General features: G+C 37.3%; 3 protein-coding genes across 8 annotated transcripts; 2 read left to right on the top strand and 1 right to left on the bottom strand.

Moving 5' to 3' along the window:
• Nucleotides 1-57: 57 nt before the first annotated feature.
• Nucleotides 58-10,982, top strand: Nkapd1 (NKAP domain containing 1). Of its 5 annotated transcripts, XM_021732397.3 has the most exons (7): nucleotides 87-194; nucleotides 947-1,108; nucleotides 1,713-1,789; nucleotides 3,630-3,730; nucleotides 6,488-6,637; nucleotides 7,387-7,440; nucleotides 8,526-10,982. In XM_021732397.3, exons 3-7 carry the CDS (start codon nucleotides 1,721-1,723, stop codon nucleotides 9,031-9,033), a joined length of 882 nt encoding a protein of 293 aa, XP_021588072.2. In that variant the 5' UTR covers nucleotides 87-194; nucleotides 947-1,108; nucleotides 1,713-1,720; the 3' UTR covers nucleotides 9,034-10,982. The 5 variants fall into 5 exon arrangements, with proteins under 5 accessions (XP_013217822.2, XP_077903113.1, XP_021588072.2 ...); XM_013362368.4 differs by lacking the exon at nucleotides 947-1,108 and having other exon boundaries at nucleotides 58-194; XM_078046987.1 differs by lacking the exon at nucleotides 947-1,108 and having other exon boundaries at nucleotides 58-194; nucleotides 8,529-10,982.
• A 204-nt stretch (nucleotides 10,983-11,186) lies between these two features.
• Timm8b (translocase of inner mitochondrial membrane 8 homolog B) lies at nucleotides 11,187-12,918 on the bottom strand. The gene is made up of 2 exons (XM_005334224.5): nucleotides 12,762-12,918; nucleotides 11,187-11,587 (listed from the first exon to the last, which is right to left on the bottom strand). The coding sequence occupies exons 1-2, from the start codon at nucleotides 12,843-12,845 to the stop codon at nucleotides 11,420-11,422; spliced, it is 252 nt and encodes an 83-aa protein (XP_005334281.1). The 5' UTR covers nucleotides 12,846-12,918; the 3' UTR covers nucleotides 11,187-11,419.
• Nucleotides 12,905-24,902, top strand: Sdhd (succinate dehydrogenase complex subunit D). Of its 2 annotated transcripts, XM_005334221.4 has the most exons (4): nucleotides 12,905-13,061; nucleotides 15,853-15,969; nucleotides 18,187-18,331; nucleotides 23,952-24,902. In XM_005334221.4, the coding sequence occupies exons 1-4, from the start codon at nucleotides 13,010-13,012 to the stop codon at nucleotides 24,115-24,117; spliced, it is 480 nt and encodes a 159-aa protein (XP_005334278.1). In that variant the 5' UTR covers nucleotides 12,905-13,009; the 3' UTR covers nucleotides 24,118-24,902. The 2 variants fall into 2 exon arrangements, with proteins under 2 accessions (XP_005334278.1, XP_005334280.1); XM_005334223.5 differs by lacking the exon at nucleotides 18,187-18,331.
• Nucleotides 24,903-27,269: the final 2,367 nt, after the last annotated feature.

Here is a 27,269-nt window from a genome sequence, read left to right on the forward strand (position 1 = left end):
AAAGCGCCTGCTTCCTTTCCGTAGGCGTCGGCCCCTAGAGTGCCCAGGAAACCCTCCCAGAGGGAGTCTTGGGTCTCGGATAGGAAGGAAAGATTTCTCGCGAGCACGACTTCCGGCCTGGAAGGGAAGCCTCCTCCTTTTTCTCCCAGATCGCTTCCTCCCCCCACCCCCGCCACGCGAGGCTGCGGCGCACGGTATGGGTGTGTTTGTGTGTATTTGTGTGGGGCGGGCGTTTGGAGGGAAAAACACCGGGAGCTCCAAGGCCGCTGGGGGACAGGGACCCCGGTGACAAAGATGGGGGTATTTTCTCTGTTTTCCATTTGGAAACCTCAACCCCCACTTCAAGCACCCTAGACACTTTTGGGGCCCAACGGAAGGTCGTACCCATCCCGAACGTCTTCATCCTTTCTGGGGAGTGAAACCCTACTCCGGGGGGCTATCCCAGCAAAGTGTGAGCGGGGAATGCTCGGGTCAGCCCGGCAGTCCGGATTCCGTGCCGGCGCTCCCTCTGGTCTCAGTCCGGGAGAGAGATCTGGGCTGGGGGAAGGCAGCCGTGGACTGGGCCACGGGTGAGGGCAGAATTACCGGTGGGAAGGCTACGTTTCACGAAGGACTCGGGTGAAGCTGCAGAGCTGCCTTTGAGCCCTGACTCCTTGGCTTCCTGGGTCGGAGGAGATCTTGTAATGGAGTGGTTCTTCGTCTCACACTAACAAGATGCCTGATTTCCTCAGGATTGAGGGGTGAGTGAGCCTTGGGGTGGTTACACAAAGCCCCTGCTAGCTGCACATATGCATAGATTTGTTATCTAGTTTTTGGAAACTTCCATACAGAATAGGAAATAAAAGGCCCTGAATTAAGAAATTAAACCCATCTTTACATTTGATGTTTTTAGGCGTCAGTTTTTGTTACTGTTGACTTTTGTGGTTTCTGACACTCTTAAATCTAGGTATTTGCTTCATCGCAAACTAATTTTGGGATTGGAGATTTGATTTCTAAACTGGACATTGACACACATCGTTTGCCTGGGATTATGAGGCCTGGGGCAAGTTACGACTTTTTAAGGGAACTTCATCTACAAAATAGGAATGGAGATGCAGTCGGCCCTTCGGTATCCTCTGTTCCGCATCTTTGCGTTTTCGGGTTCAACCAACAGCCAATTGAAAATATTGAGAAAAAATTGCCTCAGTACTGAACCTGTACAGATGTTTTTCTTGTTGTTATTACCTAAAGAATACACTTTAGCAACTATTTACATTGCATTGTATTAGGTGTTATAAGTAATCTAGAGATGATTTAAAGTATACAGAAGGATGTACATAGGCTAAATGTAAATACTACCCCATTTTGTATTAAGAGACTTGAACATCTTTGGATTTTGATATCTTCAGGGTCCTGGAACCAATCCCCTGTAGATACTGAGGGACAGCTATTTGCCTTATTAAAGCGTAGAGTTGTGAAGATTAAATAAATCTGAGCCTATGAAAGCACTTAATTTTAGTTTTAAAGGACTTTAATGTGCATTATTTCTTTACATCTTTATATTAATTGTGATCAGATATTTCTTTCTTTTAATGGTGAAGGAAAAACTATTCCTCAGGACCTTTGACTTCTAGTTCAGTGATCTTTCCTTTACCTTATACTTCTTTATAAAATTTAACAAAAGATGAGACAATCAAAGAGATTATTAAGTGTTATTTATTTATTCATTTCAGATTGAAGAATGTCTCGGGTTCCATTGGGGAAAGTCCTCCTGAGGAATGTCATCCGGCATACAGATGCTCACAATAAGGTGGGAGGTACATCCCAGTCATTGCTCAACTCTTAGCCCATTTAGTATACTAAGCATTATTCTGGCACAGTTGGGAAGTACCAGTATGAATCAATAGATAATTACAGTACAGTTTGGTAAGTACTATTTAGTAGACAGTTACAAAGTGTGTTAGAGCACTGAAGAAGGAATATTGAACTCTGCCTTGGGAAATTAGAAAAGCTCCTGCAGAATGAATGTATTTGAACTGCTGATATTTTAACTGGTTCTTGATGAATTGCTATAATTTTATTTGATATAAAAGATCATTCTGAACAGAGTATCATCTATAGAAACAATAAGGCATGGGCTGCAGCCGTAGCTCAGTAGTAGAGTACTTTCCTAGCATGTGCAAAGCCCTGGGTTCAATGCCCAGAACCACCAAAAAAAGAAAGAAAAGGCATGAATCACTTGGTGTGCATCTAGAAAATAGGGAATATAGTATTAGATAAGATCTGAATAGCAAATTAGGGTTAGTTTGTGATGTTTAGAAATTAGACTTTTACCTCAAAGCAATAAAAAAGCCATCAAATATTTTCAACATGATTATATTTGTATTTTAGAAAGATGATTTATTAACTGGGTAGGGAATAAATCAGATGGGAGAAACAGTAGAGGGTTCATTGAGGAAATGAATATAGTGTTCCAGGTGAGAGATGATGAGGGTTTGAATGAAAGCAGTGACTGTAGGGATCAGAAGAGCAATTTAGGAGATACAGTCAAAAAGTCTTGGAGACTGATGGGATAGTGATAAGAGTGGAATCAGTGTGTGTGACTGTAGATGATAATGATGATCCCATTAATTAAAACAGGGGACAATAACAATGAAAGATAAATATGATGAGAACTTTATTTTGTTTGGTTTTGACCATTTTATAGTGTGGGGCTTACAATTGAAAGTTTGAATTTGGAAGAAAGGAGAAAAGTTGGGAATGGACATAAATGAAAATTGATATGTAGATAAGTGATAGAGGTCATAAGAGTAGGTAGATAAGGTCACCTAAGAGAGTACATATAATGAAAAGGAGGGGCCAAGACCCCTAGGTTAGTGTTCTTCAGTAAATTGTACCATTGGTTTTATCATAAATAATACCACTATCAGATCACTTAAGTTTTTAATTGTGGGTGAGGTTATAACTGCTACTTATGCTGATGTGCAAATGTGTTAACCTACTTCTAGTTATATGGGGGATTTAAGATTTGAGAGTAGTAGCTAAAAATGATAAGCCTAGCACAGATTTAAAACAATTATGCAGGAGAAATTAGAAATAAAATGTGTTCTTGTTCGTGGGCAGTTGTACTTTGCTTTCTAGGAAATTCTCTAGCAACCATACTGTTTTTGTTTTTGACAAGAATTATAATGTCAAAAGAGTCTTGGCTTAGAAATTTTAGTTTTTTTTTTTTTTACTTTCTCTGAGCTTTTGTTTTTTCTCAGTAAAATGTAATAATGATACCTGCCTTGTTTTCCTCATAAAGTTGCTTACGAGTTAATTGAGATTATATAGTTAAAATTATGTTGTATCTTAGAAATTGTTGTTATTTGTTAATTGCAGCACAATTGTAAATTTGGTAGGGTAGTAAATCTGATTATGCAGGGGTTAAAAAGTTCTGTTGCTGTAGAATTCTACATACTTGAGATTTCATCTATTAAATTGTTCAGCCACTTTCTAGAGAAGCCAGAATTTATTTTCTAGGTGCCTGATCATAGTCCAGTCTGTAACCTGTAATTAGTGCAGACTGTATTTTCAGATACTTTTCTGCAATGTAAAGTGTTATTTTTAGTGACTTATTTTTGTTTCTTTCCTTTTAAAAATAAATCTAGATTCAGGAGGAGTCAGATATGTGGAAAATAAGAGAACTAGAGAAACAGATGGAGGATGCTTACCAGGGGACGAAAAGGAAAATGTTACCCAGCAGTTCAAGGTGAAGTTGCAGCTCTGAGAACCAGAATATTTCTCATCTTCTTAATAATTATCAACTTTTGCTTAAAAATATATTGATATGTTAAGATCGATAAATTCAGTCATGTGAGTTATATTAAGCCTTCCCTTTTTTACAAATCTAGACCCAAACATAAAGATAATGATTATGATCCATATGCTAGACACTTTGTATTTATTTGCCTTTTTTTTTTTTTTTGCAGTGCTGGGGATTGAATTGAGGGCCTCACACATGCTAGTACTTATTCTAAAATTTCTTACTCCTACAGCTGAGCTATAGTCCCAGCATATTTTTTTTTTTTTTTTTTGAGGCAGGGTTTTGCTAAGTTGCCAAGGCTGGGCTTGGACTGGAAATCCTCCTGCCTCTGTGTCCCGAATTGCTGGAATACCAATCCTTTTAATTTAATTTATTCAAGTTTATTTTGTGGTACTGGGGCTTGAACCATATCAGTGGGCATTCTACCTCTGAACTAAATCCCCAACCCTTTGTATCTTTTATTTGAGAAAGGTCTCGCTAAGTTGCCAAGGCTGATCTCAAACTTGTGATCTTTTTGCCTAAGCCTCCTGAATCACTTGGGTTATAGTCATGTGCCACTATGCCCAGCAATACTTATTTGCAATGGAAAACTTAAAAAAAAATTCAGCTGTGGACAATTATAAATACTTAGGGTCGTAGATTCTGACCTTGTCTAATAGTTTTTAAACTTACAGTTTTCTATTGGAATCTTTTGGTCATTTAATTAATCAATCATTCCATTTCCCTTTAACTTTTCATTCTTTCAGCCTTTTTCTTTGCTCCGTCTATTTACTGTCTTTGCCAAATCAATAGCATTCCATATTTCCTTTGTAATAATTTTGAGTGTGAATGTGAAGGATTATACAAGCTTAGTTTTCTTTTATCTGTGGAGGTATAGGAATGTCTGAGGAACTTGGAACATCTCTTAGGCTTCACTCATATGCCTATAAGTGTAGAAGCTATGTTTAAGAGAAATGAATATAAAGTCATAATTCTGATTTCTAAAGCTTTTTTGGGGGTGTGTGTGGAAATTAACAGTTAATAATGAGATATTTAAGGAGAGTATGTATGCCTGTGGAGTATGTGGACTTCAGTGTATGATTACCTATGTATGAATAGCTTCAAGTAAGAAGTATTTAGGATGTACATGGTAAAAAGACAGTCACAATATAAATAAATATCTGCTAGGGTTTTTTTTTTTTTTTTTTTTCCTTTCTGAAGGTGGTCCTTTGAGAATTCAGAAGTAGAGTTAGTACAGGTAATGATTTATTTTGTACTGGTTAATTCCAAGTGGCAATCCAGAAATAAAACGATTTCTCTTGGAGTAGACTTCTCCTAATGCTGTCATGGTGAATGAATGGTAAATCTTTTTTTTCTTTTTTTTTTTTTTTTTTTAGTACTGGGGATTGAACCCAGGGGCACTTTACCACTGAGCTACATCCCTATCCCTTTTTTTATTTTGAGACAGGGTCTCATGAAGTTGCTTAGGACCTTGCTAAGTTGAGGTCCTTCTGTCTCAGCCTATAGATTTGCTGCAACTGAAAGTTAATAAATTTTAAAACAATCTTTTTTAGGGACAAGAATTCTGATAATGTCATTTGCTGTTCTTTTCCTACCAGCTAGAACAGTAGTGCCTGGCATGTAGGAGAGCCTTAAACATTTTTAATAACTCATGAGGTAGCTTAGTGGCTGGTTAGTGGAGATTGTAAGCAGAGGCCAGATCAGTGGTTATCAACATTTTTCCTGCCCCAATATTACCATGGATTAGTCCTTATTCCCATTGTTACTATGGCCTTATTACAGCAAGTTGCTGATTTGCAAGAGTGGGAGGTGTGTTTCAGAAACTCTAGAGTAAAATATTCCCAACTGTGATTTTGCTGTGCTTCTCACTTTGCATGCTCTCCTGGTGAAGAATTAGTGAGTGAGCCTACAGCATGACACAGTCCAAAAATGATTTCATCTATACTCTATAATGGGAGTAGTAACAGTCAAGATTTGTTATTGTTTATATATAAACACACACACACACACACATATATATTTTGTGGATGGACTTATTTATTTATTTATTTATTTATTTATTTATTTATTTATATGTGGTGCTGAGTGGTTGTGAGCCACTGGGTTCAATTCTGAGCCACAACCCCAGCCCTAAGATTTGTTGTTGGCCTTTACAAATAAATAGAGTTGTGTTAGCTTTATCACAATAACAACATACCTGAGATGATTAATTTCTAAAGAGAAAAGGTTTATTTTGGCTTATAGTTTTGGAGGTTTCATAGTAGATTGGTGCTATTGCTTTGTGCCTGAGGTGAGGCAGCTTGTCATGTCCAGAATGCATAGTATAGCAAAATTGCTCACTTCATGTGCAGGAAGCAGAAAAGGAGAGAATAGGAAGGACTGATTTCCCTTATTCTCCTTGAGGGCACACCCACCAATGATCTAAAGACCTTCTACTAGGCCTCATCTCTTAAAGGTTCCATTACCTCCCAATAGTGTCACTCTGGGGATCAAGCCTCAACTCATGGGTCTTTGGAGGACATTTCAGATGAAACTGTTAGCAGAAATGAACAGATAATTTCTAATACATGTTATTTTTATTTTTTAAACAATATTTGGTTGTTTTTTTCCTCCTCTCAGCCTGTTCTGTGTTTTATGCATGATACTTCATAAAGTAACCTTACAGATTGTTTTGAAGTCTAAAAGTTCTGTTTTCTTCTGTAGTCGGATGCGTAGTGATGGTTTTGATGAAGAAAGTCAAAGAGACTACTGGAGGCCAAAGAATGAAATTGCTGGGACTCTGGAAGATGATTTTCTGAAAGCTAAATCCTGGAATAAGAAGCTATATGATTATGAAGCTAACATGCCAGACAGGTTTGTGATTAATTTTTTTATGATCTTTAATGGTATTTGGCCTGAGAATATGTACTTGAGAATTAGTGACCTAACAAAAACCTGGACACAGGTGTTTATAGCAGCTTTGTTCATAATTGCCAAAAAAGTAGAAACCCAAATATTTCCTGATGAATTGATAAACAAAATGTGGGATATCTGTACAAGGGGATTTTTTTTTGGCAGTAAGAGGAATGAATTACTGATATGTACTACAACATAGAAGAACCTTAAATCTTATGCAAGATGAAAGAAAAGCCAGACACAAAAAGTGACATGATTTATTTTTACATGGTATGTCCAAGATAGTCAAATGAGTAGAGATTGATAGATTGATAGTTGACATGGGTTAGAGGCACCACATTTTGAAAGGGTAAATTTCTTGGTATGTGAATTATATTTCAATAAATATTTTTAAATTACTGTTATTTAAGAAAATAATTGCCCCAATGACATTATTTTTGGAAAAGTGCCTTTTACCTAAAGAGCAGTATCTTAAAAAAGAATGGATAATTCTTTTACAAATGGATAGAGGAATCCTATGTGTCTGAAATGATAGTGTACAATACAGAAAATGTAGCTGTTACTGAGCTATAATAAGGATATGGCTGTACTATATGTCTGTTTTCTTTGTCCCATGTGTATGAATGTGTATATATGGCATAAGTTAAATCTTTTTAATTTCCCAAAATGTATGCATTGCTTTAACAATATAATGTGTCACCTTACAGATGGGGTCACAGTGGTTATAAAGAATTGTACCCTGAAGAGTTTGAAACAGACAGGTAAGATAATTGGGTTTACTGAAAAAAAAGTTGAAAATTAAGGTAGCATAAAAAGTCTATATTATAAATTACCTTCCTAATTTTTTAAAATATTTGCCACTGAAAATGTAGCTAGAACTAGGTGTGGTGGTTTATACTTTTAGTCCTAGCTATTCCGATGTTTGAGGCAGTAGGATCACTTGAGCCCAGGAAGTGAGACCAGCCTGGTCAACATAGAAAGCCCCTATTTCCTGTCCCCACAACAAAAAAAAAAAGGAAAAAAGATTTGGTTGGGAGGCAATCCCTGTTTTGTCTGCTTTTAATTTATATTTGGCATATTTGTAAATATTTTGATTTTTATATATAATAGTCCTTTCCTATGTATGGTAGATGTGTTCTAAAACCTGCAGTGGATGCCTGAAATCTCAGATAGTACTGAATCCCAATCACTATATTACTTTTTTTTTCCTGTGCATAATACGTACCTGTAACAAACTTTTATCTTTTCACTTAAAGGAAGCATTTTATGGCTTCTCTTTGGTATATCTGAACTGCCAGCATCACTACTCTGGTGCTTTGGGCCACTGATAAGTAAAATAAGGTTTACTTGAACATAAGCACTGCTGTACCATGATAGAGCTGATAACCCAGATGACTTCTAAATGACTAAGGGTTGGGTAGCTGGATAAGGTGATTTGCATACCAGGTGGGACAAAGAGGGACTGTGAGGAATTTCATCATACTACTTAGAATGGCATGCAATTGTAAACTTGTGAATATTTATTTCTGAAATTTTCCATTTAGTATTTTTGCCCTGTGATTGGCCAACAACCCACAGAAAATGAAACCATGGATAAGGGGAGACTGGTGTTTAACTATTCTGTACAATATGGTACAATATTAGAATTTTTATCTTCATTTTAAAGATGAAACAAATACTCAATGTAAGTGTGTAAGACTCATAGTAACCCTTTGTCAAAATTGATTTAAAATTCAAATGTTAACAATTTCTTATCTAGAATGCAGAATATTAAAATGTTTATGTGTACCTTTTCTACATAAAAGAATCTGTTTTTTTTTATTTGTTTGTTTTTAACTCTTATTAGTAGTGATCAGCAAGATATTACCAATGGGAAAAAAACATCTCCCCAGGTAAAATCATCTACTCACGAATCCCGCAAACATAAGAAGTCAAAGAAATCTCACAAAAAGAAGCAGAAAAAAAGATCACACAAGAAACAGAAGAAAAGCAAGAAGGAAGCCACAGATGTAACAGCAGATTCCTCAAGCGAGTACTCAGAAGAAATTGGGGCTTCTAGTACCAGGAAAAGAAAACAACCACATAAGCGCAAGAAAAAATCTAGGAAAAAGTCTCTCAAAAAATCTGCTTTATTTGTAGCGGCAGAAAGTGACATTTCCCAGTCAGATGATTCAGCATCCAGCAGTTCTGAGGAGAGTGAGGAAAGAGACAATGAGAAAACCAAAAGGAAAAAGAGAGAGAAAAATGTCCATATCCCCATAGTTAACAATGAAATACAGGAGAGGACAAACAAACGCACAAATTGGAAAGTGGCTACAGATGAAAGGTCTGCGGAGAGCTCAGAGGATGACTAAATGGGAAACATTCTTGTATTTCTCATTTGACTCTGGTTATTTACAGCTCTTACACCTTGGAGTTTGGCCAGTGACTCCTTCAGCACAGGGGGTCTGAGGTCAGAGCTGTCTTGTGCCATCTATATGTTTTGACAGACTCCTGTCTTCTGTTTTGGCCTGTTAAACTTGATCCCCTTTTCTTGTTAATAGGGAATCTGGTATTTTGTTATGAAGGTTTCTTGAAGAGATTATTTTTTTGCAATTAATCACATTTAGTGTAGAGGACATATATAGTAAATTAAAGAACCCAGAAAGCTGAATCCAATAATGACCTGGGTACACCAATTGGAATGTTGAAGTTGGGGAAACTGAGGGCTGAGATCAAGAGGGATTGATTGGAAAGCAGTGTTAAGTAGAATGGTTTGATAAAGCAAACACTATGTTATGTTTATACAGCAGGTATCCTAATTGGTTTGTCTTCAGCCTTGGTGCTTTGATCCTTGGGTTTTTTTGACCCCACAACTGTGGTCTGATTTATTTAATGAGAAAATGGCTTAAGAACAAACTGTTTCATGTTAAGATCCAAAGACAACTGAGTCTAGGGTTTTCCCAAATTTCCCTGCTGGACAGGATCTATAGCTACACTTAGTGTACTTGTAACACATGGTAACTGGATAGTAAATGGTTTTCTAGTTCCATTGCTGTATATTGCCTAAACAGACTTGTGTTCAAAATTATTTCTTCAGTTGTCATAACACCTACCAAATGGGGAAGAATTAGGAATAGTTATGTTAATAATGCTCTGAAGGGGATTTAGGGTAGCAACAGCCATCTAAATGTCTATATATTGTCCCCACCCCCCAGTCTGGGGATTGTTCCCAAGGTCTTACGCATGCTAGGCAAGCATTCTACCACTGAGTTGTACTCCCAGCCCTTTGTCTTCCTTGTTCATTTCTAATTCTAGTAATGAATTTAGATTTTCCCTGAAACTAAGTTGAATCAGTTCCAAAATGAAACAGGCTTCTCAGGGACATCTACTTCTTCCCACTCTGCCTTTGAGTTAAAGCACCAAGTAGAGACCACATTATTTCTCTTTGCCAGAACTGTGATCCCTACTGTTATTTCTTCAGAAACCAAAATATCACTGAGAGAAGGCTGGCAGAACACAGGTGAAGTTTTCATTATGGGAGAAAAGGTCAAGTGGCATATTGTCATTTTCTTCCTTATTGTCACTTTATGAGCTAAGAAAAAGGCTTAAAAACTCAAGACTTTTGGTCTTAGTTCTGCCATTAATCAGTTGTAAGTTCTAGAGCAGCTTAAGTTAATCTCCCTGGCCTTTCCCCATGTGTAATAGAGAAGTACTTCATGGTAGCATGACAATTTAAGACACCAGCAATAGAATACAACTATGATGACATTCCATGAAGTGTATTTTATAGTTCTAACTACTAAAATTAGTTCTCTTTATGGAACAATTTCTAATAAATGCTTGGTTTTAAAATACATGGTTGGCCAGAGGTGCCCTATCCTTTGATTATGAGTGGGTGCTACTTTTTGGGATATTTATTTGAAATACTAATACTTTGGTACTCAGTTGTCAATGTTCCATGGTATATATTTTTGTCCTTGGCATAAGTGGAAACCTAATAGGGGGGAAGAAGAGTCTTTTAATTACTACCTCTTAACTTTCTTGGAGCAACTGAAGTCTTTGTTGGAAGGAGTTATTAGTATTTTTTTTTAGCATTGTTTTGCGCTCTTAAGTACTGATTGAAAGCACAGATTTGGGAAAATGAGCCAGTGGAATAAGGCACCTCCAGGAAGTTGGCTCTTTGGGTCTTGACCTTTCCCTCCTACCATACTAGCAGGCTTATCTCTTTCCCAAGGAATACATATTTTGCCTGTTTTTTTTTCCCTTTTATGTTTTATCTTTTCTTGGTCAAGTATAAGCAATAAAGCTGTTTTGTTATTAATCTTTCAACTCCAAATTCTCTTCTATGCCTTAAGCTAAGACTTTGATGCTACTTCCAACCCTTTTAACTATGGCTTAGGGTGGCTCTTCAAAACCTATCATCTCCTATTTGCACTACTAGCCTTGGAACATGTTTATTTCTAATGTTCCTGCCAGATATCTCAATATTAAATCCTAAAATGAAATTTAAAGGAAAAAAAGAAAGTTGGAGAATTCATGTTTATTGAATAACTGGTGTGATACAACCTGGAATTTCTGAATTCCAAATAAATAAAATTTCACTTTTTGAACATTCGATCTGTTACTTTTTAGCACCAACAAACTTGGTAACAGCCTGATGCTGACTTGACAATTGGTTGACAATTCCTCCCCCACTTGCACTTCAATCTGCTTAATAACAAGTCCTTTACTGCTTTTGTCATTTTCTTAAGGGGTGGCCTACTGCCCTCCTTTCTGTACAATCTGGGCAAACCGACTGGTGATGGCAAGAGTAGTGTCAATGAAGCGGTCCACACAGCTAGAGAGACAATTTTCAGTTCGAGAGTCTAGGCGATTCCCTGGCTTCTCCACACATTTATCCCAACATAGCTCCATGAAGTGATGCACCTAAGGGGGAAGAAAAATATTAACCATTGGGGTCTGTAGATAACCCTAAGTGATCACTCTCTTACTTCATTTTCAATTTCCTCACAAAACTGTCCTTTCACCCAATGAACCATGGGAAATCACTTTGGGCTCTTTGTTACATGTCTCCAATTGGTTCAGATCCTCATCCCTACAGATGGTAAATTCTCAGGTAGTGCTAATACCTTCTTTAAGGTATTAGCACTACCTGAGAATTTAATATCCCCCAAGGCAGCTAGCACAAGGTAAAAACGGGAAAGTAGCAGCACTCATTCAGAACCTGTGCCCTGAAGACAATGTTAGTTCTTAACATTGTGGGGGCCATGGATACATTAAGAATACGGATTCATTCTCCAGAAAAAAAGTGCATATATGGGCACAGAAAACGTGTGCATTTTCAGAATATTCAGGACCCAAAAATTTCTAACAGGTTCTTGCTACTCTTCCTGCATAGTGCCTCCTCCTACTGCCCAGCAAAAGGGAGAAAATAAACATTTACCCGCGGTATTATTCAGAGGCTAGGTACTAAATATATGTCCAAGGTCATGCAGCCAGCAAAGGCCACGCTGGGGTTTGAATCTCCCCTATAAGTCTCCAAAACAAAACAAAACCCTTGCTTTGCAATGAATTCTTTTTTTTTAACTTTTTTTTTTTTTTTAGAAGTAGCTGGACACACAATATATTTTTATGTGATGCTGAGGATCGAACCCAGGGCCTCACACGTGCTAGACTAGTGCTCTACCTCTGAGCCACAATCCCAGTCCTGCAATGAATTCTTAAGAGCTCAGCTTTCTCCAATAATGTTTTCGTGCCCATTATTTTCAAATACATTATCGCAAACGATCTTCACCAATCCACAGAGGCAGAAAGCTACAACGAAATCAAAACAAAGTGGGTGGGTGTCTCGACTCCTGGCACGTGGCCTTCAAAAGGCAGAGGCAGATGGGAGCCCACACGGTCCCCTGGCTGGTAAGGATCCCATGCTTTTAACTTCTATCCCCTACCTGAGCACTACTGCAGGGGACCGGATCACAGTGGGGATCCAGCTTTCCAGTCGCCTCACCACTTCGTCAGTAATACAGAGCTCCACGGGTCCGGGACCTTCACTTCACCTTCCTTTTCTTAAAACTCCCAAGTCTGATCCCGGCCCTCTCACCTGTGCAGTGAACTGCGCTTTCTGCTGTTCAGCGGCCACCAGGCGCTGTAACTCCGCTTCGTCCGCCTCCCCAAGCTCCGCCATTCTCAGAATCAAACTCGTGAGTGCGCGTGCGCAGTGAGTGCGACAGACTCCTACTTCCGGTTCACCTAGCGTTTTTCTCCGCGTTTCCTGTGGTCGTTGTGGGGTGGGAGTTGTCGCTTAACTGCTTCCGGGTTGATGGACGACCTTGAGCCCTCAAAAGCGAGATGGCGGTTCTCTTGAGGCTCGGTGTCCTCTGCGGTGCTCAAGGAGGCCGAGGTGAGGGGTCCTGGCAGGTAGAATTGTTTAGCGCAGCCTCCAATCGGGGAAGGGGATGGGAGTGAAGACTCTTCTGACCTGTGGGGAGACATCTTGAGTAGAAGGTCTTCCCTCTCTGCTGCGCCTCAGGCATCTGTGCGAATCACCGCAGTGACCACTGTGGCCTGCGGGCCCAAATGTTCACCTGAGCGCGTATCACACCTGCTTAAGGCTGAAGTGGTGATGGGGTAATTTGGAAGAAAGTTCCTCTGGAAGTTACAGTGTTCCCGAGGATATTCCACATAGGAACTCTTTTTTTTTTCTTACCTTGCACCAGGAGAAAGAGTCCCAATGCGTGGTTTCTCAGGTTTTTCCTAACGAGTTGTGTTTAAGTGTGGATGTAGTGGATCAGTTCGATAATCTTGTTAACTGGGCATTTATGTTCTACCAGTGCTGAAGTAAGGCTGGATACAAGTTTGAATAAGACGTAACGCCTGCCCTCGAAGAACTTTCATTTTTTAGGGAAAATGTTGATAACAATAATCTAACATAAAGCAAAATCTTGTTCTGTACGTAAATTGTAATGTGAGTTCAGAGAAAGAATATTTTTAGCTGTAGTTTGGAAGGATTACCCTGTCTTGGGTTTTTTTGTTTGTTTTTGTTTTTGTTTTTACTACTAGGGATTGAACCCAGGGGTTCTTTACTAATGAGCTACATCCCCAGCCCTTTTTGCTTTTTATTTTGAGACCGAGTCTCACTAAGTTGTGGCTGCTGACCTGGAATTTGAGATTCTCCTTCCTCAGGCTCTTGATTTGCTGGGATTATATGCTCCTCTCTTTCTTACTTTCTTTTTTTTTTTTTTTCTTAAAGATCTAAGATTTTTTATCCATTTTTAAAAAATTGGTGCATTATTGTTATACATAATTTTGGGCTTTTTATTATATATTTATGCATGCACACAGTATAACAGGGTTATTTGGCCAGTACTTGGCTCCTAAAGAGGTATGCCTGATTTGAGTCTTGAGGATAAAGAAAGTAAGGAAATAAGGATCTGCTGAAATGAGCAAAAACAATGATGAAGGCATAGAATCTGCATGGTATGAGAGAAAACAAATAGAATAGTGTGAGAACATGAAGATCAAGGTGAGAAATGAGTTTAGAAATGTGAAGTGAAACTGAATCATAAAAGAATCCATCTTTTTTTAAAATATATTTTTTACTTGTACATGGAATAATACCTTTATTTACTTTTATTTTTATATGGTGCTAAGGATCAAACCCAGTGCCTCACAAGTGCTAGGCGAGCACTCTACCACTCAACCACAACCCCAGCCCAAGAACTGATCTTAATATAAGATTGTGTGCCTTACCTTATTGAAGTGTAGCTTTTTGTTTGTTTTGGTTTGGTTTGGTTTTTGTTTTTTGTACTGGGGATCAAACCCAGGGTGCTTTACCATTGAGCACATCCCCATTCCTTTTTATTTTGAAACAGGGTCTCATTAAGTTGCTTAGGGCTTTGATAAATTGATGAGGCTTGAGCTTACAATTCTTCTGTCTCAGCCTCCCAGGCTGCTGGCATGCACCACTGTGCCTGACTTCTTCTTTCGTTTTTTTGAGACAGAATCTTCATATTTTGTCCAGGCTGTCCTCCAACTCCTAAAGGGTTGCCATTGAAATGTTTGACAGGCGCTGGGGATGTGGCTCAAGCGGTAGCGTGCTTGCCTGGCATGCGTGCGGCCGGCTTCGATCCTCAGCACCACATACAAACAGAGATGTTGTGTCCGCTGAGAACTGAAAAATAAATATTAAAAAATTCTCTCTCTCTCTCTCTCAAAAAAATTTAAAAAAAGAAATGTTTGACAGATTTGCAATTTAAACATCATTTTGGTAACAATATAGTACATGGCTCTGATGGAAGATATAGTAGACTCAGATACAAGTCAGGGAGACACTGGTAGAAGTCTGTAATTCAGTGTCATCTCCCTGAATTAAGATGGAAAGGAAAGAAAGAGCTGGGAAAGGAAAGAAAGAGCTGTGCGGGCATTTCTTAAATGACATGGGATTAAAGTAAGGGTTAAGTATATTACGTTGAGGGAAGATAGCCAAATGGAAGGAGAAATTAAAGATATAGGAGATAAAATAATAAGGAATTCTTGTGTGTCTTCAACTTTATGAAAGCTGTGCTAAATCCCTTATATATATTATCAATTTTTTAACATTATTGTGAAGTAAGTACTATTATTCTTTAACAAATGAGGAAATTGAGGCTTAGAGACCCCATTTAATTAAGCTGATTATTATGTCAGAGGTAAAAAGTGGTGCTCCTGGGTGAATTAGGTCTATTTTTCAACCAAGAGATAGGATCCAACAGAGATAGAAATGGTTCGAGAGTGTTAAGTAGAGACATTGGTCTTGAAATGGAAGAAGTTAGTATGTGAACTTTTCAGACTGGACTGAATTCTTCAAGAGCAGAGACTTTGTCTTTTATCTGTCTTGCTCCAGAACCAAGCATAGTCTTGATTTTAGTAAATATTGGATAAATAGATGAGAATAGAGAAGAAGCTACCCTTTTTTTTAAGTAGATAAAAGTGAGGTCCTTTTACATAAGTGTTTCATTGAGTCTTCAGTCTTTTGATGATTACCTGATTGAGTTCATAGTTAACCCCGTGAAATCAACACTATCTTCATTTTGTAGATGAGATATTATCTCCTGTTTAGGGTTAAGTAGTTTGTTTATTATGATCACTTAGAAAGTCTATCAGTTCTGTTAAAGAAGAGGTGCTTATGATCCCTGTAATGTTTCTTTCCTCAGCTCTGTTCCTCCGAACCCCATTGGTCAGACCTGCTCACATCTCAGCATTTCTCCAGGACCGACTTACCCCAGGATGGACTGGAACACAGCACATTCACCTGTCACCAAACCGCCATTGTATGTTTTTCCATCACTGCTGTTTTCTTGGCTCTAACCTGGGTTCATTATCATGTCTTTGGTAGGGCTTGAGGTCTTTTAGGGGGACTCTCCTGTCCACCTGTATCAAATGAAGACCTAATTTTAGGCAGACAGTGACAGCATAGTTGAATAATACCATTTATACTCAGAGAGAACCTTCTGGCCTAATTAGGTCTTTAAAATTTTTTAAAAATTTCTTTAAAAAGAAAATAATGCTTAGGAATATTCTGCTCAGTACAATTTAATCACTTGTGTATATTTAGCTAATGGATAGGAGCCAGATGTAGATAATTGAGACAATTTAAAAGTCATGTCCGTGCACTGTAATGTGTATTTATAGCTGGGATTATTTTTTTTTTTAAGGTTACTTTAAAACCATATGGCATTTCTTAGAGGAATGTTATTTAGTATTATTCAGATTAGTCTTAGAAAATCTGAAGATGAACTGGATGTGGTGGTGAACACTTGTAATCTCAGCAACTCAAGAGGCTGAGGCAGGAGGATTGCAAGTTTGAGGTCAGCCTCAGCAACTTAGTGAGGCCCTAAGCAACTTGTCTTGAAATAAAAAGGACTGTGGTTATAGCTTACTGGTGTAGGGTCTTTGGGTTTGATCCCCAGTACCTATCCCCTACCCCCCCAAAAAAATGAGGAAGTAAATAATGACCCAACTATATTTTTATTTTTAAAGTCTGGAGAGATCAGTGATTGGCTTTTGGGGAGTGGCAGTTAGTAACCAGTGACTGAACCCAGTGGTGCTTAACCCACTGAGCCACATCCTTGGCCCTTTTTTATATTTTATTTTGAGATGATTTCGCAGAATTGCTTTAGGACTTCATTAGGTTCTGAGGCAGGCTTTGAAACGTGCAGTTCTCCTGCTTCAGTCTCCCAAGCTACTGGGAACAATGTTTTATATAAAGACTTCACTCATTAGTTATGAGAGCCTAAGTGAGACTAGTTTTTCTGCTTCTTCTTCCTATTATTGATGATTGAATCCAGGGTTGCTATACCACTGAACTATATCCCCAGCTCTTTTTATTTTAGTTTGACACATGGTCTTGCTAAATTGCCCAGACTGGCCTCAAACTTGTGAGCCTCCTGTCTCAGTCTCTCACGTCATTGGATGATAGGCATATACCACCATACTCAGCTTTGAAAACTTTTTGTTTGTGGATTTCTTTGCTTAGTATGGTTGGATTTAGCAGAGTGGTTCTGGAGTACACAGGGCTGAAGAAAAGTCTCTGAAGTTGTTTACATAAATATGTATTTATGTACATTTTTCTGGGAAGAAACTCCTCTATCCTTTTATTAGATTCCCAAAGGGATCTGTAACCAAAAAAAGATAGTCTTTCAAAGAGATATTTAAAATCCCTACTGTTTTTTACTTTAATAAGAGTTTTTATTTTTAATATTTATTTTTTAGTTTTCGGTGGACACAACATCTTTATTTTATTTTTATGTGGTGCTGAGGATTGAACCCAGTGCTCTGCGCATGGCAGGCGAGCACGCTACTGCTTGAGCCACATCCTCAGCCCCTAATAAGATTTTTTGTGTTTCATTTGTTTTGGACTTATTTGTAAGTCAAGGTCAGAAGAAGGACCATGATCTCTGAAGTTGACCTCAGACCTTTGCTTTGCTTTGAGTTGGTAGATTTAACTTTATTTTCAGAAGATAATACTACATTACTTGCAAAGGTTAGAAGGTCTAAAAAAACAAGTAATTCATCAGATGTTGATAACTTATATTCATAAGGTACCTATTTCACTGAAGTCCAAGGTTGGCTTAATTCTGCCTTCTTGCTAAGAAGCAAAGTATGTTTGTCTTCTAATTAATATGCATAGGCATGAGACACCCTAGTGCTAAAAGACTTCAACAAAGGAATGTTCTTTCTCTCAGTGACCTGTTTTTATGTCTTAATCTCTTTTTGCTCAGTTAAATGTTGCATGTATACTGTTTGCCGTTCTGTCATTTTAGATTATTATGTGCTAAATGTTGAACATGAGAGCTGTGTGTCTCTTCTCTCTCTCTCTCTTTTTTTTTAATGTTTATCTTTTAGTTGTACACAGTACCTTTATTTATTTTTATGTGGTGCTGAGGATCCAACCCAGGGCCTCACACGTTCTAGGTGAGCGCTCTACCGCTGAGCCATAACCCCAGCCCTCTTCTCTTAACTCTATGGAATTTGGTCTGTTTTTACAGCTGGTTCCAAGGCTGCATCTCTTCACTGGACTAGTGAGAGGGTTGTCAGTGTTTTGCTACTGGGCCTGCTTCCAGCTGCATATTTGAATCCTTGCTCTGCAATGGACTACTCCTTGGCTGCAGTCCTCACTCTTCATAGTCACTGGCAAGTATAACAATCTCTTGAATATTATGTTGTCTGCTCAGTTTTCTTGGCTTGTGAGTTTTGTATTGTATATGAGGGAGAAGTTGATTGAGATATTCAAGACTTGTAGAAAAGTATATATCCAGATACATATATTCATTGCCTATTTGATGTTTTCATTTCCATATCTAAACAGGCTTTTGAATATAAATAAAATTGAGTTCCTGTCTTTTCCAAATCTGGTCTTCCTGTACCCTTACCATCTTAATTGACAACGTTTCCATTTTGCTTCTATTTGTTCAAGTCAAACCTGATCTCATCCTTATTCCACTAGTAATCTCCTAACTTCTTCCTTTACTATCTGTTCCCAACACAACATATCCAGTGATCCTGTTAAAATATTAAGTTAGGAAAAGACAATCCCCTTATCAAACCCTTTTTTATCTCCTAATCTTACTCAAACTAAAAGAATTTTTCAGTGCTCTACAGACTGTACATGACCTAGGACATGGTGGCATATGCCTATAGTCAGAACTATTATTGGGGAGGCTGACAGGAGATTTTTTTTCTAATTTAAATAGAGATTGAATCTAGGGCCACTTAACCACTGAGCTACAGCCATATCTCCAGCCCTTTTTATTTATTTTGAGACAGGGTCTCACTAAGTTGCTTAGGGCCTTGCTTAATTGCTGGCCTCAAACTTGTGATCCTCCTCCTTCAGCCTCTTGAGTCTCTGGGATTATAGGCATGTGCCACCACATCCAGATGACAGGAGAATATTGAGTTCAAGATCAGCCTGGGCAACATAGCAACACAGTTGTCTCTCTCCATCTCCTCTCTTTTTGTGGTACTGGGATTGAACCCAGAGGCACTCTTAGAAGTGACCTACATTCCCAGCCGCTTTTGACTTTTTAATTTTGAGACCGGGTCTTGCTAAATTACTCAGCTAGCCTCAAACTTGGGACTTTCTCCTGCCTCAGCTTTCCAAGTAGCTACTATTACAGGTGTGCACCACCATACTTGGCAAGACCTGTCTCTAATAAAAATAAGTAAATAAATAGATTCTGCCCTCAGACTTTACTTTTCTGCTTCCCTCATCTCCAGCTATTCTTTTTTTTTAAAATCTATATTAGATTATATTTCTCAAACACACTGGGGACACTTCAGGCTTTGGGGCTTTACTCTTTTTTTTTTTCTTTAAGTTGTAGATGGACAAATACCTTGTATTTTATCTATCTATCTATTTATTTATTTAATTTATTTTTATGCAGTGCTGAGGATTGAACCCAGTGCCTCACACATGATAGGTAATCACTCTACCACTGAGCCATGACCCTAGCTTTACTCTTAATGTTCTTTCTATCTGAAAGTTTGGTAGTTACATACTTGGCTTGTTCCATCATCTCCTTCACATCTTAAATGTCACTCTTTCAACAAATCCTTCCCAAACTAATTCCTCAGAAGTGTAATGTTTCTTATCTTTTCTGATATTCCTTATCTTTCTGTTTTATTTTTATCAATAGTACTTATAACCTTTTAATATACGATATCAGCCGTTTATTAATTTGTATATTTGTCATTTCCCACCCTTAACACCATAATGAAAGTACAGATTCAGAAAAATCACAAAAATTAGATCTATAGTTTAATGAATTATAAGGGTAATAGCACCCAGATCAAAAATAGAACTTTGCTAGCTATTCAAGTAGCCTCTGCGTTGTATTTCATCTCAGATATAACTGCTTAGTATTTCTTCTCCCTCTGGAATCATTATCCTGATTATTATAGTAATCACTTCCTTGCATTTTGTCATAGTTTTATCCCTCAAATGTGCATCCCTAGATACTATAGTTTACTCTTGCCTTAAAAAAATGCATTTTAAAAATTATTTTTATTTGCTCTTGTATCTTTTGTACTTAAAATAGTAGCTGACACATTGCATATTGTAAATACTTGTTGAATGAGTGCATATCCATTTTCTATTTACTTTTGTATAACTTTTAAGACTTGCTAAGTTAATGAAACGAATAAAGGAGTTTAAATAACAGGATGAATTTCCTGAGTTGTTTCTTTTTCTTTTCTTTTCTTTTTTTTTTTTTTTTTTTTTTTTGAGATATTGCAGATAGAATTCAGAACCATGCACATGCTAGGCAAGCACTCTGCCATTGAGATATACCCGCAGCCCTTTTAATTTTATTTTGAGATAGAGTCTTCCTAAGTTGCCTAGACTGGCCTGGAACTTTCAGTCTCTTCTCATCAGCCTCCCAAATAGCTGGAATTACAGGTGTGAGGTACCATCACACCTGACTGAGTTGTTGTTTTACAAGGACAATGTAATATAATTGGTGGGAGAGGGAAGGTGTTTTAAGATTGTTAGAACTAGAAAGTCTTGGAATACCTTAACCAACCCTGTGATTCTACCAATGTGGAAACTAAATCCCAGGGAGGTTAAGTGACATGTCAGACTAAATTTCTAACTAATGTTAAAGGGGGGTTTTACTTACCAGGCTTTCTAAGACTGAGTTAAGAAATAAGTATGTTTCCTGGAAAGGAAGTCTATCTAAATTAATAGAAACTTAGAAAAAGAGAATAATCCTAAAGAAATACATTTTCATCTCAGTTGATTTCTTGACTTCATTTCCTTCCATTTACTAATTCTCTTATCCTTTTCACAGAAAAAATTACTTGAAAGAGTTGTCTATGCTCCAGTTCCTCAGCATCTAATTTCTTTCTTTTTTTTTTTTTATTTTATTTATTTGTTTGTTTCTACGTGGTGCTGAGAATTGAACCCAGGGCCTCGAACGTGCTAGGCAAATACTCTACCGCTGAGCCAAATCCCAGCCCCAGCATCCAATTTCTTTAACCTGTATTAGGCTTTTTTCTCAACAGTTCACTTAAGTCATTCTTACCAAAGACCTTGATCTTTCCAAATCCTGTTGTCTATTCTCTGTCCTCCACTTGAACTTTCAGCAGCATTCAACTCATTTGACTGTTCTCTCCTTAAGTCAACTTTTCTCTTTCTGGATTCTTTGTAGATGTTTCTCTCAGCTCTTTCTCCTCTTTTCTGATCTCTGAATGATAAAGTCACCAGAGCTCAATCTTGACTTTCTTGACTTTTTTTGTGGGGGAGGGGGTTCTGGCAATTGGAGATTGAACCCCTAGCCTTGTGCTTGCTAAGTAAGTGCCTATCACTGAGCCCTTTAAAAAATTATTTTTTAAAAAAATTTGAGACAGGGTCTTGCTAAGTTGCCCGGGCTGGCCTTTGACTCATGATCCTCCTGCTTTAGGCTCCTGTGGAGCTTTTTTTGATGTGTGTGTGTGGGGGGGTGGTACTGCAGATTGAACCCAGGGGCACTTGACCACTGAGCCATATTCCCAGCTCTTTTTATATTTTATTTTGAGAGAGGGTCTTAGGGCCTTGCTGAGTTACTGAAGCTGGTTCTGTACACACAGTCTTCCTGCCTCAGCCTTGACCATGCCTGGCTAATCTTGACTTTCTTGATGTTCTATATAGTTTACCTAGACAAACTCAGCTTTGACCTTGTTTCCTGAGCTGCATACTTGTTTATCCCGCTGTCTATTTGGATGTCTGAGTGTCATGCCCAATTTAATATTGCCCAAATCATTCTTTTTCTCTTCCAGATTTCTCTTGATTTCCCCTTAAAACCTCCTCCTCTATTAAATCTAGTTGCTCAATCTAAAAATCCTAGAATTCATTCTAGATATTTCTTTTTGTCTTACCCTTTAGTTTCCATTAGTTCTCTCTTCAAAACGTAGCCTGAATTGTGACTTAACATCACCTCCTTGGTCAGAGTCTCTTTAAACCAACAGTCTTGCTTAAGTCACTACAGTTACTTTCTGCTTTTGTTTTTATCTCTTCCTGCTTTCCATTCGCACACAATAGCCAAAGTGACCTTTTTAAAGTAAAATCAAATTTTTCCAAAGAGGATATAAATGGTCAATAAACACATGAAAAATTGGACAATATTATTTGTCATTACAGAAATGCAGATTAAAAAACCCCACAATGATAAAACTACCAAACATCTACTCAGGATGGCTGTGGAAAAGAAAATGGACAATTACAAGTGTTTCTAAAGATGTAGAGAAGTTGATACTCTCATATATTTCTGCTAGGAATGTAAAAATGTTATACATTTAGATATACCTTAGCAATTCCAGTGAAAGTTAGTAACCATGTTACTCAGTAATTCTACTTTTAAGTGTATACCCAAGAGAATTGAAAATGTTTCCACCTGAAAACTTATGTAAGAATGTTTATAGTACATTATAATAGCTAAAAAGTGTAAATAATCCTAATGTTCATCAACTGATAAATACCTGAATAAAATATGGCATACTCATACAATGGAATATTATTCAGCTATACAGAGGAATGAGGTGCTGATACATGCTGCAATGTGGGTAAATATTGAAAAAATGCTAAATAAAAAAAAGTTTGACTCAAAGGCCACATATTGCATGATTTCATTTATATGAAACATTTATAAGGAATAGGCAAATCCAGAGACAGAAGCAAATTAGTTGTTGGGTAATGGCTGATGGTAGAAAGTTTCTATTTGGGGATGACAAAAATATTCTGGAATTAAATAGTGATGATAGTTCACAACTCTGATTATAATAAAAATCACTGAATTGCATAGATAAAAAGGTGAAGTTTATGGTATGTAAATTATATATCAATAAAATTATTATCTATAAAAATAGTAAAATTAGATCACTCCTTACTCAGGATTCTTCCTGCTTAAAATATGCTCCTGGTTTCCTATTTAAAATAAAATTTAAATTTCTGTGACTTCAAAGCCCTAAGCAATCTACCCCTGCCTTCCTTTGATCTTTCCTCATTTCCTCTAATCTTTTCCTGATGTGCTCCAGCTATACTGTTCCTTGTGTCCCCCATACTGTTCTTTGTATGCTCCCCCTATATGTCCTTCAGAGATACCAGTCATTATCACGTTTATTTGGACTGTTCTTTAAGTCATTCTTTCTAATATATTTCTTCAGTTAATATTATTGCAGCTAGGGATTGAACTTAGAATCTCAGACAAGCAAGGCAAGTGCTCTACCACTGAGGTAGACAATATATATTGTCTAATATATTTCTTCATACTAACACATATATTTAATTTTTTTCTTTCTTCTTTGTTAGAAAATTTATCCCATAAAGGCAAGGAATGATTATTTTCATTTTGTGTACTGGCACATAGTATCTCCTATTCAAATTTCAATTTGAATATTTTTCAAATTAATGAAAAGCTCTATAGTTAAACTATAACTATACTTTGTAAACAGGGGAGCATTCAGTTATTGTTTCTGATATAAATGACTCTGGAAAATTGATTTCCAAAGAGTAAGAATATATCTTTATGACATATTAGGAAAATCTTGATATTTCTTCATTTTAGTTTATGACTTTTATTACCATGAGTTTGGTTTATTGTCTCAACAAAAATATGGAAATAATTCCACCTATTCCCTAAAGAAGCAAACAGTTACTGGCTGGACAGAGAGAAATTGCATTTTTAAACTACTGGGTTTTTTCTGTTGCTGTTGTTTTTAGATACATTATCTATTAGCCTTCCAACTTCACTCATGTGTGATTTTTTTTTCCCCCCTGTAGGGGCCTTGGACAAGTTGTCACTGATTATGTTCATGGGGATGCATCACAGAAAGCTGCCAAGGCAGGCCTTTTGGCACTCTCAGCTTTAACCTTTGCTGGGCTTTGTTATTTCAACTATCATGACGTGGGCATCTGCAAAGCTGTTGCCATGCTGTGGAAGCTTTGACCGTTTTGACTTGAGAATTGATTGTATGCCTGTGCCTCTGCTCTGTCATTCAGCTCACAATAAGGAGGAAATAACAGAAAGTTCATTGGTGGGCAAACCTTCTTCTAATCACATGGTTATTTTAGAATTTAATTGTTGAGGAAGAGATTTGAGAGGAAATGTGTTCAAGAAATTATGAGACCCAGTTCTGCAGTCTAGTGAGTTAATGGGGTTGTCTTCAAGTTCATGAGATTCACAGTATGACTAAAACTTTACATATAAGCTTTTGCTTTTGTCAATCTCTTAAAGAGAATTTAGCTTTAATATTATCAGTATATGATCATTTCTGCATTTGTCTTGGAAATAATGGACAAAGGGAAAGATTGTTAATTCATGACTTTGCAAAAAATTAGATGGTGTTTACTTTTGGAAACTTCTCTGTCTGTCCAGTTGATACCAGCTACTGATGGTTTTATGTCCTAGGGAAACTATAGGAGATGCTAAAATCTCAAATTACCGATTTCTGTATCCTAGGAAAGAAAGATTGGAAAGCTTCTGAATATAGAGATGCTCAAGTTAGAGAAGAAGTCTTCCTTGTAGACATATCAGAATATTACAAATTCTAAACAGATGTAATTCTCCAATGTGTTTTACTTGTCCTAAAATAATCTGTCCACAAATATAAAACTAATAAATTACTTTCCCACTGTGGGAATTGGTAATAAGAAAATGTATTCCATGAAAAGAAATTTTTTTTAAAAAAATAAAATGTTGTATAATAAAAATGTATTCTACTCTTTTATGTATTAGCTGTGCTTAGTCTTTTTTGTTTGTTTGTGTTTTGTTTTTTTTTTAAGTTGGTATCTCACTATTTTGCCAAGGCTGGTCTTGAACTCCTGAGCTGAAGTGATCCTCCTGCTTCAGCCTCCCAAGTAGCTGGGACTACAGGTGTACATTACTGTGCTTGGCCCTAATTTTATTTATTAGAATTACGTGTTGCATTCATAACTCTAAAACAGAACTGTTTAAGTTTTGTTCTGGGATTTAGGAGTTAAGTAAATCAGACACAAAGTACTATAATGAAAAAGACTTACATGTGATAAGTAGAAATAATAAGTATAAATAGTTTAGTATGAATAGTATATGAAGATTTAGTAGTATGAATTAGAAATGTCTAGCTCATGATGATTTGTGGGTGCCAGCTTGAGTGTTTTTCTTAATAATATAGAATATTGAGGAAGCTTGTTTCGCTCACCGAAGAATTAAAACCAAGAATCAATAAATGAGATGGACTCAAACTAAAAAAGTTTCTTCTCAGCAAAAGAAACAATCTGTGAGGTGAATAGAGAGCCTACATCTTGGGAGCAAATTTTTACCCTTCACATATCAGATCACTAATCTCTAGGGTATATAAAGAACTCAAAAGCTAAACACCAAAAAACAAATAACCCAATCAATAAATGGGCCAATAACATGAACAGACACTTCTCAGAAGAGGGTATTTAATCAATAAATATATGAAAAAATGTTCATCATCTCTAGCAATTAGAGAAATGCAAATCAAAACTATTCTAAGATACCATCTCACTCCAGTCAGAATGGCAGCTATTATGAAGACAAAACAATAAGTGTTGTCGAGGATGTGGGGAAAAAGGTACAGTCATACATTGCTGGTGGGGCTGCAAATTGGTGCAGCCAATATGGAAAGGAGTATGGAGATTCCTTGGAAAACTTGGAATGGAACCATCATTTGACTCAGCTATCCCTCTCCTTGGTCTATACTCAAAGAACTTAAAAACAGCGTACTACAGGGACACAGCCACATCAGTGTTTATAGCAGCACAATTCACAATAGCTAAACTGTGGAATCAATGTAAATGCCCTTCAGAAGATGAATGCATTAGAAAAATGTGGCATATATATACAATGGAATATTACTCAGCAATAAAAGAATAAAATCATGGAATTTTCAGGTAAATGAATGCAGTTGGAGAAGATAATGCTAAGTGAAGGTAGCCAGTCCCCCCCCCCAAAAAAAAATGGTAAATGTTTTCTCTGATATAAGCTGACTGACTCATAGTGGGGTAAGGAGGGAGAGCATGGGAGGAATAGACAAACTCTAGATAGGGCAGTGGGGTGGGAGGGAAAGGGAGGTAAAGGCGGGGCGGTTAGCAATGATAGTGGAATGTGATGGACATCATTATCCAAAGTACATATATGAAGACATGAATTGGTGTGCACATACTTTATATACAATCAGAGATATGAAAATTTGTGGGGTTTTTTGTTTGTTTTTTTAAAGAGAGAGATACAAAGAGAAAAAGAGAAGAGAATTTTCTTAACTTTTTTTTTGTTGTTTTCGGCAGACACAACATCTTTGTATGTGGTGCTGAGGATTGAACCCGGGCCGCATGCATGCCAGGCAAGCGTGATACTGCCTGAGCCACCTCCCCAGCCCGAAAAATTTGTGTTCTATATGTATAATATGAATTGTGATGCATTCTGCTGTCATGAATTTAAAAAATAAAAGTTAAAAAAAAATGACCTCCAGCAGCTGAGGTAAACTAGAGAGTTTGGCCATTTCCTGGCCCACATGCCAGTTGATTTGGTTATTAGGATGGAGCTGATTCTGTCTGGAAAATCAGTGGTTGCTATGAACTGCTAAAGCAGCAGTAAAATGAGGAAGGGACTATCTGCATTAAGGGGTTCCTGAGGGTAAGCAGGAAATGATGAGAATTGTGCTTTAGGAAGAGGTTAGGTGACAATACGTTTAGGATGGTTGATAAGCTAGAGCAGAAAGAGATGGAAGAGGGCAGAGGTTGAAGAAAGGACTTGAACTTTGGCAGTGGAAAGTAGGAGTCAATTTCTTTCCTTTTTTGGTACTGTATTTTATTTAGAGACAGGGTCTCACTGAGTGCCTTCCTTTTGTGGAGGCTGACTTTGAACTCATGATCCTCCGAGTCGCTGGAATTACAGGCGTGCACCACTGTGCCCAGCTAGGAGTCAATTTCTAAAGATAAAGTTTAAGGCAAAACCATTCATTCATTTCATAGATGTAAGTATCTCATGTAATTTGCACCATGGATAAAAAGGGAATTTTCTCTGACTTTTAAAGGAATTTATAGTTAATTGAGGCAACAGATGAATGGTTAAGTGACAAATGAAATCATGGT

Source organism: Ictidomys tridecemlineatus, chromosome 4, assembly GCF_052094955.1.
Source record: "Ictidomys tridecemlineatus isolate mIctTri1 chromosome 4, mIctTri1.hap1, whole genome shotgun sequence".
NCBI classification, from domain to species: Eukaryota; Metazoa; Chordata; class Mammalia; order Rodentia; family Sciuridae; genus Ictidomys; species Ictidomys tridecemlineatus.